This window comes from Sminthopsis crassicaudata, chromosome 3 (assembly GCF_048593235.1).
Source record: "Sminthopsis crassicaudata isolate SCR6 chromosome 3, ASM4859323v1, whole genome shotgun sequence".
Lineage (NCBI taxonomy): Eukaryota > Metazoa > Chordata > Mammalia > Dasyuromorphia > Dasyuridae > Sminthopsis > Sminthopsis crassicaudata.
Window position 1 is genome coordinate 119,581,490 of NC_133619.1, and position 17,274 is coordinate 119,598,763.

The following is a 17,274-nucleotide window of genomic DNA, read 5'->3' on the forward strand; positions in this document are numbered from 1 at the left end:
TGTTTTGAACAGTAAACAGAGGAGGAAATGGGACACTAAAGTGGAAAACAGGCCAGCAATAAAAGAAACTTCAAACTCCTCTAGCTATTTGGAGGAGGAAGAGGAAGAGGAAGAAGATGAAAAAGCAACAGGCCTGCCAAACATTGTAAAGGATGATCTTTATGTGCGAAAGCTAAGTCCAATAGTGCCCACTGCAGGAAGTGACTTTGATAAGTTTCTTCCCAAAAGTTGGATTCCAGAAGATCTGAATTGGAAAAGAATTAAAAAAACAACTTCTTACAAGCCATGGTATAAGGAGTTTCAGGGATTCAGGTTTGTCTTCATGCATGTTCTGTGGAGCATGTATATCAAAGTATACAAGTATACTTGACTTATTTTGTGTATATCTTTGTACACAAAAAAAGATGTGGGGGAAGGGATGTTTCTTCGTACTGTTTCAGGCCAGGCCATGTCAGCACTTTTAACCTTTGAGGTTGTCTTGGGAGATAGTAGATTTAAAAGAAGTATTTGACAATTTCAAGAAATGCCTGGTTCTTGAAAAAAGAATTCTCTTCCATAAACAATTATGACTTTATACAATTTCACTAGTTCTATTTTTCTCTATCTCTTCCTTTTTATTTTCCTTCTCCTTCCCTTTCCTGTGTCATGGCATAATAGAAAGAATTCAGACTCAGAAGATGAGAATTCAATCTCTGAACAAAATCCTGCCACTTTTAGTATGGCACAGAGAGCAGGGCGAGGTTCAGAGAGCAATTGCCAAAGACGGTCAATCTTGATGGATCTCACTACTAAACAAGCCCCCAAATCATGGAACAGAAATACAGAAAGGAGATTCAGTGATGCTTCTGATAGATCAAGGTTGATATGATTGCATGAGTCTGATCCATCTGAAGAGTGATCTTAGATTATCTCTCTACTTGCTTCTGCAGCTGCACTAACATAAACTGATGTGTGACAATCTTGTTTTTACTGTACCGAAGCATGAGATGTCATATCTTGAATGCATTCAGTATAAAAATAATAAAAGATGGCTTTTGGCAAATTTATGTCCTTGATATTTATATAGATTAAAAATCTGTCCTCTCAAGTTAGCTCTTTTAAAAGTAAAGAACAACATAGTGATTTAATTTGCATTTAAAATTTTTGAAACTTTTAAAATTTTATAGTTGCATGCATATATACTAGAGACAAAATATTTTGCTGAGCACTTTTTAGTTATTAAAAAAAATCAGACCCAAATATTTTCCTTTTTTTAATTTAAATTAAAAACCTTCTCTGAGCCAGATCTGGAATTTTATGGGTATAAGGAACTCCTTTTGTGGAAATTTCTTCCATCAATAATCAGCTACTTATTTGTAACATAACTTCCTAAGGCAGTGAGAAAGTAGAATACTTGCTAGTAGCACATAGCTAGTATATGTCAGAGGTAGGTATTGAATCTTGCTTCTAAGGCCAGCATTCTACCTACTATACCAGGCCATCATCTATTATAACCTGAAAATATGTGGGAATGATCAGTGAATGATTTTATAATGCCAATTCTGTGCTTTCCCTGCAAGTATATATTATGGAATATGGGAGCAAATACACTTTTGTTTTAAAATCTTTCTCCTAAAATATGGCAGTGTAATATTTATTATCATAATTATTATTTTATACTTGGAGGAGGAATGAAAGAGTTTTATAAATAAAAAGAGAAAGAGTGTGTAGAAACATTTGAGCATGAAACTTATGGGGAGAACCGAAAGAAGAGGAATAACAATGAAATGTTTCTCTTCTGATTATATTTTATTTTTTATTTTTCATAGGGTATAATATGCCTATTAGAGTAAATGTATATCTTTCAAATATGGAAGTCCTTTACTATTTTTCCTTCTTACTAACTTAATTTAAGAAACACAGCTCAGAATTTTTTAAGAACTTATCTATTTATTACCTATGTGACTTTAAAGTGAATTGTTTAAGTTCTCTATACTTAGATACCTCACCTACAATGAGGACCTTAAAGCAAACAATCAAAGACTTCTTCTAGCTGTAGATTTTGGATCTTTCTCCCTGATTAATATAGTCAGCTGGTGTGAAGACAATATTTGATAAACTCAACCTATTTATAACACTTGCTTTTCTGCAGAGAATCAACTCAGTCCCATTCTTTGGCATGTCTGATTTCCTCCATTGAAGTCTTTTTTTTTTTTATTAGTTGAGTTAGTTTTCTATTTTTTTATGCAGGACTGTGCAATAGGAAAGACATGATATGATAGGATTTTTTTTCCCCTCCCACCAGATAGAGCAATATTTCTGCCTAAGCACCTAAAAATATTTACATGTAAATATTGTTTAGTTTGTCTCTAATTTACTTGCCTTTTAAAATAGTTTCTAAGATTCTACCTTCCTTTTCTTTTATATGCTTCAGTCAGTTTTTATTACTTCAGGCCTTACAAACATATTCTGATGACATCTTGTCTTCTGAAAGAAACACTAAAGTTGATCCCACTTCTGGGCCAAGGATCATAACATGCCGAAGGAATGTCTTTTATGCCCCGGGTTACAGAAGAAATGATGCTGAAAATGGAGTATTAGATCCTGACTTAGAAAATGATGATTACTTTGTTAGGAAGACTGGGGCTTTCCATGCAAATCCTGTTGTTCTTCAAACTTTTGAAGATTTTAGAAGATTTGCTGTACCAGATGACTTCATAGAGAGAGATATAATTCTGCAACAGAGAGAAGGCGAACCTGTGCTTCCAGATTTAGAAAAAGATGACATGATTGTTCGCAGAATTCCAATACAGAAGAAAGATGTGCCTTTATCTGGAGCCCCAGATAAATATCACCCAGTCCCCTTTCCAGAACCTTGGACTCTCCCACCAGAAATCAGAGCCAGATTCCTTTGTGTACTTGAAAGGACATCCCCATCAAAAGACAAAAATAATAGCTGTAGAGTATTAGTTCCATCTTCTTGTCAAAAGAAGGATGATATGTTGACTCGTAAGATTGAGTCCTGGAAGCTAGGAACAACTGTACCATCCATCAGTTTTACTCCTGGGCCATGCAGTGAAGAGGACTTAAAAAAATGGGAGGCTATCCGAGCAGCCAGCAAAGTTAGGCACAAGAAACGACAGATGGTTGAGAGGTTAGAGTGTGTTTCTGCAAGAATAGTTCATTTAGCTGATTGTCTGTCTAATTCTTGTGAAAGAAGGCAACATTATGTGTTGCTAAGCCATGCATGCCATGTGCAAATTTAAGAAAATTAGCTTTATTTTGCTTTGATAAAATTACTTGTCTGGCAGAAAAAAATAGTGCAATACCATATTTGTACCCCTTGTTCCCTTTTAAAACTATAATATCATTTCCTTCCTTAAATTTACCTGCTCAGGTCCTGTTAACCATGTATATTTTGAACTCCAAAAATTATGAAACGTGCTTGGTACCTTCAGCAAAAATATATTTCTCCATTATAATGTAAGATTCCATGGAAATAGTGAGCTGTTATTCTTATATGCTTTTATTAATTATTGATGTCCAGGCATTTTGTAAACAGTCTGGATATATTTTGTTTGAAATTATGTGTTAGGGAACATGGGAGTGTGTATAATTTTAATTTAAATTTTTCTTCAAAAATATGGCATTGCAAATTTCATTTCTTTTAATTTTGGTTTTGTCTTAGATTTCTTTGAATTTCAGTTATTTGAAAAATTTTTGCTTTTGATTTGAGGCTTAACAAGGTTAAATGCAAACTTTGATAAATGTAAAAATGCATGAATTTTATTAGTTCTCAGCTTTTTAAATTTTTAGTGTCATCTGAATTTCATGTGTATATAACTATGGTCATTTTTGAAATGATGGAGTCTGCATTTATGTGTTAAGTGGTTTGTATTTTTGATGTTGAATTAGAGGTGGACAAATCAGAAGAGATTTATTTGGATTAATTGGTTAGGATGCACTTCAGTTGTATGTAACATTCAAAGTTCCTAAATATGAAAAGTTTTTTTTTTTTTTTTTTAAGGATTGCTGATTTAGGAATAATTCAAAAAACTTAATAGATTTTGCCTAAATTTCATCAGATTTTGAGAATGGTATTTAAATAATGTCCTATGATATGGATTAATATATGAATAAACTCTCAGCTTTTAATATTTGTCCATCTCTAGTTAGAATAACTTGTATATAAAAATTTCAACATTCAACAACTAATATAACCAGAAAAAATGACAATTTTAACTTTTGATTTTCTGGTTTCTTAGACTCTTTCAAAAGATTTCTGATGAGAATGGGTAAGTTTTGTGGGAAATAATAGAAAGCTTTTCTACAGTGTTGCTACTCCTTTTATAATTTATGACTGATGATGCATGTTTTTTAAGGTCTGGGTTAAACTGGGGTGCTGTGTGCCATGCATGAAGCTTTAAAATGTTATATGTGGCAAAATTTTAAAGTGTAGGAAATTTAGGAGATATGTTCAAGTTATTCTCTAGTTCTAAGCATTACTTTGGAGAAAATGATAGTTAAATATTTAAAAAGTTAGCTTCTGAATTTTCTTATAAATTTTTTAAAGTAGGGAGTTGGTTTAATGTGGCAGAAATACTCAATCAGAGTCAAAATGATATTTTCATTACTGAATAGCAAAAGGAATATATGTGAAAAATTAAGTTTTAATAATTTCCTAATGTCTTATTAAAACCCCAAATATAGCCTCTTTTCTGAAAGAAATTTTATGCCTTCAAAGGGAATGTCAACATTTATCAGTGTAGGTTCAATTTCTCTTGAGGTTAGATTACCTTTAAGGTCATTATTCATTAAAAAAAAATTGGCTTTACATCTAGGCTTCAGCTCTGATGATAATCCCCTTGTCAGTGGTATATGAATTTAGAGATAATTTTCTTATAATGATGATTAAAAGCTAATTTTTGATAATAATGATTGGTTACATTGTTCTGTTCACATTGTTACAGTCTCCCTTATGGCTAATCACAAGAAATTTCAAGATTTTTAAGGGGTAAACTACATTCTTTATTTACTTTGAAACTTTGAAACTTTAAACTTTGAAAGAATTAACATAATAATTAATTACTAAATATATTCAATAGCAATCTATCCCAAAACAAATTTAATAAAATTTCTGTGATTAAAAAAACAAACTTCTTTATAATTTTTCTTCTATTGTGAATATAAATCTGAAGTAAGCATACCATACAAGGTACTTATATTAACAAATAGAATAACCACTAGATATTTTTAAATAATAGCACAGACTAATTTTTAGGACAAGGATGAAGTGCAAAACTTTTAGACATATAAGTAACTTTTTGTCCTTAATCTAAAACAGCTTATAAAAATGTAACATTTTTTACATTTTAGTTTTTCTTATTTGTACCTTAATGTCATTCTTTTTGTATTCAGGGATCTTAGATCTCCCGAAAGGTCATAAATTAATACATAATTTCTAGGTAAGAAAGGCAAAAGTGACTCATTGGGCAGGTTTTTAATAGGCAAGAACTTATCCCTCACAAATGATTTCTAGAATATTTATTTTATATCTCACTGACAATAAAAAACTGTGAATCATATTTAATCTTTCATGCTTACAATTCACTATGAATAATTATTTTAACTTGTTAAAAAAACTTGCTTGAAGCTCAACTTACATAGAATTTAATGTTTTATTTTAAAATTCTTTGTAATCCAAGGGAAGCCTTAAAAATATAAATTTCGGATATGCTATAAAAATCATTAAAAAGATGAAAATAGACAAGGACATATAAAATCAACAAGAATATAAATATTTGTGGCTATTTGAATAGCTTTCTAGTCTTTAAATTTGACCCAAGTGCCTAAATGGAGGTAAAATTGAAATTGATAAATATGAATGCTTCAGTTTGATAGATCTATATCTATGTATCTGTAGTTATAATTGGTTACATTAATGTTTTCTGTAGTTTAGATTTCAAGATTCTGCCACTGAGTAGTTTTAAAAAATGATCTCAATGCATCATGGTATCAAAATGTTTGTAGGAACAAAAGCAATATTCCCAGTAAACTGAGACTTCTAAATAATGGATGTCTTAGCAGATAATGGAGAATAAATACAAGGAAGTCTGAATATCTTAGTGGAGGTCCTATGTATTCAAAATTCTCTTGTTTGAAAGATTCCAGAAAAATTTCTTTGACATCACACAAGTTCTTATGATAGTTTTATTGTAATTAAAAATCCAAGTCTACACAGATTATAAATAAAAATTAGATGGAGTTTAGGGTTTAATGTACAGCTCGCTTCATATTTGTATGTGTTTCCATGCATAATGTTTTCAGGGAAGCTTGTAATACTTCAAAGCCTACTATTGCTCATCATTTTGTCTTACTGCAAAGTAACTACTTATGGAAATGCCATTAATGTTGTCTCTTTGGCAGGAGTTATGTTAAAGGGAAGTCTCTAAGTCTTGGCTTTGTAATTTCTGGCTTGCTTTTGTTGAGCTGTTAACATTTGTCAATTTTTTGGCTTGTCTAGCAGGATGCATCGTATGTGGGAGGTATTTCACATGAGCTTGCTTTTATGTTGCATGGATTTTGGTGTGGTTTTATGAAATTAAAAAACTGGTACTTATTTATTGGAAGAAGTTGCTAGTGATCAAAATTTGATATGATTGTAAGAATGTACAGAAATAATTTTATAGCATGTGATAAAATCATAAAATTTAATGCTAATATCAATAGGAAATAAAAATTAATTATAGAGTTTTAATTGAAAATAATCAAAGTTTGTATATGTTTGACTAGTGTATTTTTTAGCCAAGAGGTTTTGCCCTACTTAAGCATAAGATGAAGGCCCAAGTGAAAACAGTCCCTTCCAAACAGAAATGAAATAGGTTGGAGTGGCATTCAATGAGATGGGAGCATTCTTGGGCAGCTTTTCTTATTTATAGGAGTTGTAGGTTCATATTCTAGCCTTGTGGTTCTAGAGGTTAGAACCCAAATCTTACCAATAAAAATTCTTCATATCTTTTTCTGACCCCTTTTTGTAGTAATTACAGAGCCACTGAACAGTACTTGGCAAGCTATATTGACATCTGCCCAAGTGAATCCCAAAGCTAGTTTGCAGGAATGTAGTGAGAGGTCAAAAGTAAGATACAATTTCAGATTCAGAACTACACATATGGCCTGTTTTATCCATGGCTGACTCAAGTAAAAGGAGTGGATTTCCCATTTTATGGTGTGAAGTTCATTCAGTTTGTTGTAAAAGGCTGATTTAGGAATATATTTTAGGTCATTTTGGTCCTTTTAAAAGTTCCTTATTTATAGTTTTGAATCTAGGAGCTTCACAGACTTTTATTCAGATATAACATACATTCACAGTTAATCAAAAAATCCATTTCCTTGGAGAACTTGGAGGCTGGGTTATCTTGAGTAGTAGTAGTAGATAAGTAAAAATATTACTAGGAGAGGAAGAAATGGAGATTTTTTTTTTTAGGATCCTTGAATTCATAATCAGTTTCTATTTATTTGTTTTTTTTTTCTCTTTCTTTAGTCTAAAACTTTATTACATTGGCTTCTCTCCTACTTTAAAGGAGGCCAACTAGAAACCAGGGCTTTCCTTGACTTTTGACTTCCAGTGACTTGACCCAAGCAAACCCAGCATAAATTCTGGACTGGTCCAGAATCCTCAGGCATCTAAGGTTCTAGTTCATTCTCCATCATAGTTAAGTCAGGTATCACTGGATACTTTCTTGAATGAAATATTCTCATCTCCCAGGTCTGGGCATTTTCATTGCCTATTCCACTTGCCTGGAATTCTTTCCTTCTTGAGCTCTACTACTTGGTTTCCTTGGCTTATTTGAAATACTAGCTAAGATTATATTTTCAACCTTACTGATGCTTCCCTCTTAATTTAAGTGCTTTCTTCTATAAATTATTTCTAATTTATTCCAAATACAATTTGTTTTTTTTACCAGTTGTATGCACACTGTCTCTTCCTTGAGACTGTGCACTCCTTGAGAACAGGGATTGTGTTTTGCTTTCTCCCCCCTCCAGAATTTAAAAAAGAAAGAGAAAACATATACATATAATTGTAGTACAAAATAGAGTATGATAAATTCCAAGGAAAGGTACAATGTATTACAGAAATTCAGAGTTCGGGAAAAATCACTCATGTTAGAGAAGAGAAGTGTTCAATTGTCACAGAAACCAAGTGTGTGAAGGTTTATGTAGTGATCATATAGTTGGGTCAAAAATTTAGGAGTTGTCAAAAGATAAAAGAAAAGGATTTGAAAAAAACAGTGGAGACTATGGAGAAATAATTTTGAATAGAGTTTTGAGGGTGGTCCCACACTTAGAAAAAATAAGTTGTGGTCCCCCCATCTCATAATCTTGTAAAAGTTGAGGAGATATCAAATAATAATTTTAAATATCATGTGACTGTAATATAAAGCCATACTTTAAAAATTAACTGTGGAGGTAAGGGAAACAGAGATGTAGTTATGATATGGCTTGCGACTATATTTATTACTTTTGTTTAATTATTTACCCTAATTACATAAATAATTTGGTCACTGACATTTTCATTTTTAAATTGTAGACTTCACCATTTTCAGTGCAAACTCAGCACTTTTTTTAGCAGCATGTTTCACATTTGTATTTAGTGTTAGACTCTTCCTGTTTTTAGGAAAATACCACCAATACTTATGTAATAGTATTATAAAATTATCTTCATAAATTCCAGAAGTGCTACCATAACAATTTAGATGAAACCTCCAGGTACATGTCCAGTCTTCTGCTTTTTTATTACCTTACATTTAATAGTGTATAATTTTGGTAATCCCAAATCTTTTTGTTGTAGGAGCAAATCCTTGAGTGATATCACTGCAGAAGATGTACCCAATATGCGCCAATTACGCTATGAAGAAATGCAGAAAATAAAATCACAACTGCAAGAACAAGACCAGCAGTGGCAAGATGTAAGTACTTATTCCTAAAAAGTTAGGGGATGAGATAGTGAAGTGTGTTATGGGTTTATGCATTTATATGACATTGGAAATACTTTTCCTGTACACTTCTTGAAATCAGTCTATAGTCCTTTGTATCACAGTATTGTATTTTGTATTTTGGTTGGTTTCTTAATACATTTCTTACAAGATTTAGGATCTATATTTCAGTATTAATTTTGATAATGCTTCTTTTCTCTTATAATATTCTCAAAATTCTAATCTCTTTAAGTGTAAGAGTATGTATGGGCATGGTAAACTATTTCTTAGCAGGGAGGAAGGTTGAGGTTCAAAAGATAGTTATTGTTGGGATATCCAGGTTAGCTAAACTCATAGAAGTACCATCTCATTGTTTATTTCAAGAATAATACTAGAATAATACAAACAGTAGCAGAAGGCCTAGGAGAAAGTATTGGAGGCCACTGAAATGTCTTATAGAAAGAGACACTATAGAATGGATTTAAGAAGTCAGGGAAAACAAAAACCTGTGTAGTCAAATGAAAATTCAAAGGCTTTTGAAATTCAAGGAAGTTACAAATGTCAACAATGCTAAAAAAAATATTTAGCCTGTATGTTGAGGGGTTACATGTGAAAAATTGAAAAAGAGAATCTCTGAGAACTGAAAGGTTTAGAGGAATGTCACCAGGAGACAAGAGATAAAATGTTTGAATCTAGCAAGACTTAGGGGCTTTCAAGTTCAATATTAAGATGCAAAGCATGGAATAGTAGCCAAGCTGGATGGAGAGGTCAACTGATAAGCTTCTTAGGACCCGATCATGTGTAAATCTGGGCTTTAGAAGAGCCATAGAAAGTGATGCTTTCATAATGGAAATGTCTGTATTTTCCACACTGCTTTTAAAGACTACTCATTCTCTAAGCTTTAAGTTCTCTGTTTCATTGAGGACAAAAAGCTTCACTGTGAAGAAATAGTGACTTGGCTTCACTTTCCCTAAATATGTGGTAAATTATCAGCAGGGAGGCTAGATAAGAAGTAGCCTGATACAGGAACATTCCTATAAAGTGTTAAGCCAAATTAAAACTCAAGTGTACTTCACTAAATGTTTGCTGATATATCCCATTTTATTCTTATTAAAAAAATGGAAAGAGTTCATTCTGATGTGTCGCTGGCAGTTTGGGGTCAAGGACTGCAATAATTACTTGGCTTCATATACACAGCCTCATGTTGACTGCCCTTTTTTCACTCCTGGAGGCTGGGTTAATCATGAGATGGAATGCATAACCTAGTTTGGTATTCAGGTCCCTACATAGGTTTGCTCTCGCCCTTATTCAATATGGAGAATCTTCAGAAGTTCATATCATTTGTTGAGTTCTCCTCAGAATATTTGAAGTCCCTGAAGTAAAATTAAACTAGCTTCCTTGGATCATTAACGATCAAACTAGTTAGAATGATGGGTTAGAAAGACCCCACATTTTGGGGGATTGTAATATATTCATATGTCATAAGGCCTTTTTGGGCCCTGTCATATTTATTTGTTCCCTGTGGTACTTTATCACTCAATTGCTAAAGTAATTATTAATTGGATTTTTAATATTAAACCATTTTTATGGATTTAATGTCTCTAAAAATTTTAAATGAAAATGAAGTTTAAAAGTTCAATAGTGTTTCTGACTAATTTATAAGCAATAATTTTTCTTAGTTATCTATAAAAGAAAAATGGGGTTTAATTTATTAGGTAAATTTTAGAAGGAAGAGAGAGAGAGAGAGAGAGAGAGAGAGAGAGAGAGAGAGAGAGAGAGAGAGAGAGAGAGAGAGAGAGAGAGAGAGAGAGAGAGAGAGAGAGAGAAAAGGGAAGGAGAGCGAGAGAGAGGGAGGAGGGAGGGAAGGAGGAGAGAACAAGCGAACATGGGAGCTCCTTGGTACAGAAATGCTAAGTATATAAAGGAAAATTAGGGCACCTTGGCATCCAGTTTTAGTAAATAGTTTCAATTCTGTAATGGGATATCTGGTAGTCTCTAATTGCTAGACAGAAGTGCATAGAAAGTCAGGTATACATGTGTTAATGTGATTTTGTGTTAGGACCTAGCAAAATGGAAAAATCGTCGAAAAAGCTATACTTCAGATCTGCAAAAGAAAAAGGAAGAGAGGGAAGAAATTGAAAAGCTGTCTCTTGAGAGGTCTCAGAGGAGCTCAAAAACATTTGGAGAAATTCTCCAGGAACGGTAAGAAAGCTTATTTGCATTTGTACTTTTAAATGTCCCCAGTTTGAAACAATTGCATTCTAGTAGATGCATTTCATAGAAGTTACTATTAGAAATGAATGTTTTCTTTTCTTTTCTCTTCCCTCAATTTGACGTAGTGTTGTTTAGAAACTATTGACTGGCAGGCTAATTATTTGTAAACCTGTACTCTGAAATGCAATGAAAATATTCAGGGTTTTGTTCTAAGTGAAAAAAGAAATAAAAAACCTAAACAGGATGTAGAAAATAGTGCTATGGCCTTATAAAAGCATTTTGTGCTTAAAATAGGTATTAATTTTAATTGGTATGTTCTTTTGTCATTTCATACTAAGAATGAGCAACTGCTAATGTGGAAAATACTTTTTTTATTAACTAATTTTTCACATTTTATTAATTATTTAATCAAGTGTACCTATCTGATGAAATGCACATTCTATCTTCCTTTCAGTTTGAATAATGCAATTTTTCCCTTAAAACAACAACAAAAAATATTACCTGAAATATGATTTTTTGTGTTGCAAAAGTTCACAGAAAAGGACATATAAATTCTTCCTCTATGCAATTACTATATGAAACCCTATGATACTTCCTTGCCAAAGAGAAAGTAAATATGCCTTAACAATAATGTATAAAAGGAAATAGGCTAGTGAAATTCAACAACACTCTCTTTGTGCTGTGGAAACCAGCTATAACCGTAGTTTCATTCCTTTCATTGCTATAGGCTGAACATGAAAGTTTTGTGCTTGTAGAATGAGCAGTTTATATTCAAATTAACTCCTTTATGAATGTAAAACACAAATGTGAATCAATTATTTCTAGTAGACTTTTACAGAGTTGGATGAAATTAAATATTAAGTTGAAACTGAGAAAGGTCTTTACAGCTCCTTGTGGCTGGCTCTTTCATTGTTGTTTTTCATTCATAAAGAGTAATAAAAATAATAACTTTAAAAGAGACAAAATTTTGCTTAAAATTCGTTTAATCAATGCATATATATGTATATATATATATAAAGTGTGCATATGTGATATACATGTGTATATACATATATGTAAATGTATGTGTATATATGTATGTATGTGTATATATGTATATGTATAATATATTAAAAGAAAACGTACCATATGCCATAGTATTTTTAGCACTTTTTTTTTCTTTGGGATGGATGGGGGGGTGGGTGGGCAGAATTGTTTAATTTCTAGGAAATAAAGCTGAAAGAAGCCACAGGGAGGCTAACTAGTCACTTAAAAATGTACACACACAGATGCTAGTCCCTTTTATCTTGAGTCCTGAAAGGAACAGCACAAGCTATTTACATCTTTTCTCTCCTCCTCTGTTAACTAATTTCCTAATTCCTAAATTGAATTATTGTGGTTTTATTCTGTTTTTGTGTTAGCTATCTGAATAATATAACTCTGCTTTTGCACTAGTGCTGGGCTGTAGTTTTACCAGTTCATACAATTACTGGAAAGAACTTGAGTCTTAAGAGGTAAAAAAGCTGTTTGAATCCTGATACTTGTATTTGCTACCACAATGACCCTGGCAAAACCCGTGTCCTCCCTTGCCCTCATATTCCTCATCTTTAACATTAATATAATTTTTGCAGTGTTTCCCTCACAGGATTGTTGTGAGGGAAAATGTGTGAACCTAAAAGCAATATAAAATGTATAAACCTAAAGGCAATATGAAAATAATGAAGTTATATTCTTCTCCTTTAAGGGAAATCAGAAACCAAGAAACCAACAGTCATCCTTGGAAAACATTTGATTCTGAGAGAATGTATTCTAATGATGAGATATTGAATGAAGCAAAAATGTCTCCTGCGCCAACTTTGACTAGAGAAAGTTACCTGAATGAGGCAAGAGAGAAGGAAGTAACTTATAGTTCAGAAAGTAGTAAAGAAGATTCTTCAAACCTTCCAAAGATGGAGGACTATGAAACAGCTGAAATTCAAGTTCCTTCCCAAAGCCTGACAGAGAAACAGAGCTCAGCTTCAGCTTTGTCTTCTAACCATTCACTGAATACACAAATGGGACCTGCTCGGGTTTCAGCATCTCTCCCCAGAAGTTACCAGAAAACTGATACATCTAGGCTAACATCGGTGGTTACGCCAAGACCTTTTGGTTCTCAGTCAAGAGGGATCTCATCACTTCCCAGATCTTATACGGTAAAACTCCTCTGGGTTGTTCATTAATTTTTCTTTAATAATAAGATATTGGGGGTACTTGTGTAAATAGATTTAAATTACCTGTAGTTGGTTTCCATAGAAGTTTCAAATTAAGTAAAACAGTTTTACTTTGAGATTTAATTGAAATTTAATACTTAAAATAGAAATGTATTTTTAAAAGGGAGGGATGGAGAACTTATTAGGCTCAGTCATCTTTGAAAGTGTTCTGCAGCATTTTGGAACAGTTTTGTATAGAATAATGCCTAAGGGAAATGAAAATGACTTTAAGACTTTTGAACATGAATGTCTTGGGTTTTTGTGGCATGGATCTAAATGAATACTATAAGCTATGGAAGATTAGTTTAAAAATGTTTTTTCCTAATTTTTTCCCACTTGTTTGGATAAATAGCACTGAATAGGCTATTTTGTGTCTATATATGTTACTTATGTATTTCTATCTGAGAAGGTAAATGGCAACAAATGTAAATGAGAGAATAGTAGCTGAGGGGAATAATAGATAGTGTAGAAGCTTAACATTTTTAAAGAATACAACATGTAATAAGGAAGAAAGGGGGGGAAATAAAACCAAACTGAATGACCCTTTCAAAATGGTGTGATTCTCTCAATTTAGATGGATGATTCTTGGAAGTACAACGGAGATGTGGAAGTCACTAAAATAATTCCAGAAAGTTCAAAAAGTAGCTCTTTCTCAAAATCAGATGACAACCAGCTTCACTCAAGCTCAGCCCTAACAAGTGTTGAAGAAGGAGCAAAAGAAAGTGAGAAGAAAGCACTACCTGCTACACCCTTGTATTTGCCCATTTCCCAGGAACATGATGCTTTCCCTAAATCCGAACAACCTTTAACATCAGACTCTTTACCAGTTTCTGGATCTTTAGAAGGGAGAAATTCTTCATCACCTGAGCCTTCAAGGACAAAGGTGAGTTTGGATTGTTTGTATCTGTAGCAATTCAGAAATACTAAGATAATATGGAAACCTGGAAGGTGCTTTACTTAGGTCTTTTGTGTTCATTCATAGAATGGTATCATATTTTACCTGTAATGAATATTGGGAAAAAAAGTAACCCTTGTAAAGTACTAGTCATGCTTCAGACGCATAAAGACTACATGGACTAATCTCCATGGTTCACTGAATTTTTCTGTCTACTTGTTTCAGTAGCTTTTTGACTGGTATTTCTCTACATGTGATGACTTGAACCTCAATGGTCCATACTGGAATTATTTGCAGATCTAAGGTATATTTGGGTTATGGCAACCTTTTCTTCATGAAGGGAGCTTTAGAACTATGGTTTCAGGGACTTCAAAGATATTGGGAAACATTTTATGGAAGGTATTAGCCTTTCTTTTACACCTTTTTTTACTCTATTCCATAAATTGGTAATTTATCTGGAACTGTGCTCCACTGTTCATAATGCTTTCTTTAATGGGAATATCTCAAATAAATTGTGAGAATAAGAATTGTTAATCTAAACATATTTAATCCCCCAAATAACCAATAAACACATTAGAAATACCAAAACTAACAACACTGTTAATGGATCATTTCATATTTTTTCAAATTAGAGAATTTATTTATTTATTGGTTGCTGAGGCAGTTGGGGTTAAGTGACTTGCCCAAGTTCACACAGCTAGGAAGGATTGATGTCTGAGACCACATTTGAACTTGGGTCCTCCTGACTTCAGGTTTGGTGCTTTAATCACTGAAGCACCTAGCTGCCCCTGAATTGGAGAATTTATAAGATTATTGAGTAATGAGTTTTCTCATTATTAGGCAATGAGTATATATTGAGTAAAGACTTTTTTAGCTGCTAATGACTTTCTTCTTCTCTTTTCTATCCTTTTTTTCAGTTTCTCTCCTTTGCATTTCTCTTAATCTTTATGTACCTGTCTCTTCCTCTCTATTTTCTCTTCTTTCCCTTTCTCTTTATTCCTCTTTCATCCCTTTCCCTTTCCCTTTTCATTTCTCATTCCTCCTCTTTAATTCTCTTTCCCTATCTTACTCTTGCCATCTCTTCTTTTGTCTTTTTATCTTCATTTTTTCTCTCTTTTCCCTCTCTTCCCATCTCTCCCTCTTGTACATGAAGAAAATTAGCAATCAGCAAAATCACACAAGAATAGCTGATTATTTCACTGATGTTATACAGTAAGCAATACTTTGGATTTATTTCATGTTTTCATGTTAGGCTTTTGTTGTTTTTGTATACAGGACAGAAAGAAGAAAAAAACTAAATGCCTACAGTGGATAGATGAGGGAGATTTCTTAAAATAAGTAGTCTCTCTGTATAAAACAATCCCAGATTTTTTGTAAGCGACAATTTAAAACTTTAAATTGTTAAACTTGCAAAGCATGAGTTAATTATTCCATTATTTCTAAAAATAGGCAATATTTTACTAAGGCCATAGAATTCTTAACAGGTGAGAAAGAAAATTCCAATACTTTAAAAAAATAAGGTGGAAGCTGAGATATAATAATGAAAGTGGAAAATCATTGATTTATATGGCTACTAATGAGTACACTTATCTCTAATCTATTTGGTTTCCTGTGTTTCTTACATAAAAATACTCTCTTGTAGGTGGCAAACAGTCCCTTCCAGGTTTGAGAGAGAATAGATGTAGAATGAATGTATTCTACATTTTAAAAATTATGTTTTATCTATCCAGGAAGGGTTTCATCATTAGTGCATTATAGGTTCTCCTTTGTCACTAAATTCAAAATAGAAAACACTGAACAAAAGAATGTTGCATTTGATGCATTAAACCAAAGAAAGTATCTGTAAATTATTTTGTGTGCTCTTTTTTGTATATTTGTAGGTATTAATATTGCAGCTATGAGGAATCACCTATCTTTAAATATTAGGAGATTAGCATTGTGTTTGGTGGTGTAGGAGTTAGATGCAACTAACTTGTGGGGAAGTTTATGTGGGAAGACCAAATATACGAACATAAGGACCATTCAGAACTATACAGAGGAGCAGTATGTAATCAGCTGATCAATAAATATTTGTTAAGTTTTTACTATATATCATATACTATGCTAAGTGCAGGGAATGTAAAGAAAAATGGAAATGAGCCCTTATTTTCAGGAGATTACATTCTAATGGGGGGGATGATGTATAAAAATTTACGTGAATACAAGTCAAACAAAATACCTTTAAACTTACTTTGAGGGGAGGCACGAACAGTTGGGGAGACTAGAAAAGGCCTATTATTATAGTCAATGGGTGAGCTGATTATGTTGCTCAGACTTTCAGTATAGGGAGTCAGTTAAGGACATGCTGATTAGAGATTTGAATTTTCTGAAAGGTTTCATAGAAGAGAGAATATTTGAAGTAGAATTTTCCTGAAAATTATACAAGCTTTCTAACACCAGGGAAGGCAATGGACAATATTTCAGGCAGGGCAATTGTAATATCAGGAATGAAGGGAATCAATATGGTAAGTGTTAGGGATATTAAGAAAATGAGATTGATCAAAATTTTTCTTTTGGGAGCATCCACTGATAGAATATCTGGAAGTTGCTGAAAGTTGTTAGGAATATATTAACATATAATTTGTGTGATTAATGATTTTAAAGTAGAAAAACAAAGTAGGAGGATATTAGCATTGTCTCAAGAATAAGATGATAAATGTCTCATATATAAGGCTTTTGAGAGCTTAAATGACTTTATAAAGGTCACATGATAAGTAGAAAAACTGAGATTTTAACCTGAATCTTTTGGCTCCAAATCTAACACTTTCTTTTGCAACACTTTTTATTATTATATGCTAGAGACATTTAATAAATGCTTATTGAATTGAATAATTTCCTTTCTGTTCTTGCTTATATTTCATTTATTGCAGACTCTCACAATTTGGCAATCTTGCTGCTCTTCTTCCCCCCATTACCTATAAAGAAGTTTAGTTTTTGCTTTAATATA

The 17,274-nt window shown here is 32.6% G+C and overlaps 1 protein-coding gene across 10 annotated transcripts in view; it reads left to right on the top strand.

Moving 5' to 3' along the window:
* The window catches only part of LMO7 (LIM domain 7), a 239,385-nt gene that overhangs the window by 182,899 nt on the left and 39,212 nt on the right, over positions 1–17,274 (top strand). For 3 of the 10 annotated variants that reach the window (XM_074299281.1, XM_074299283.1, XM_074299285.1), the window contains 5 exons: positions 4,245–4,274; positions 8,828–8,945; positions 11,011–11,153; positions 12,889–13,336; positions 13,968–14,276. In XM_074299281.1, coding sequence (XP_074155382.1) covers positions 4,245–4,274; positions 8,828–8,945; positions 11,011–11,153; positions 12,889–13,336; positions 13,968–14,276 — 1,048 coding nt within the window. Of the gene's footprint in view, positions 1–12; positions 313–458; positions 859–2,413; positions 3,134–4,244; positions 4,275–8,827; positions 8,946–11,010; positions 11,154–12,888; positions 13,337–13,967; positions 14,277–17,274 lie in introns of those variants that run through there. The other 7 variants (XM_074299276.1, XM_074299277.1, XM_074299282.1 and 4 more) reach the window with 5 other exon arrangements.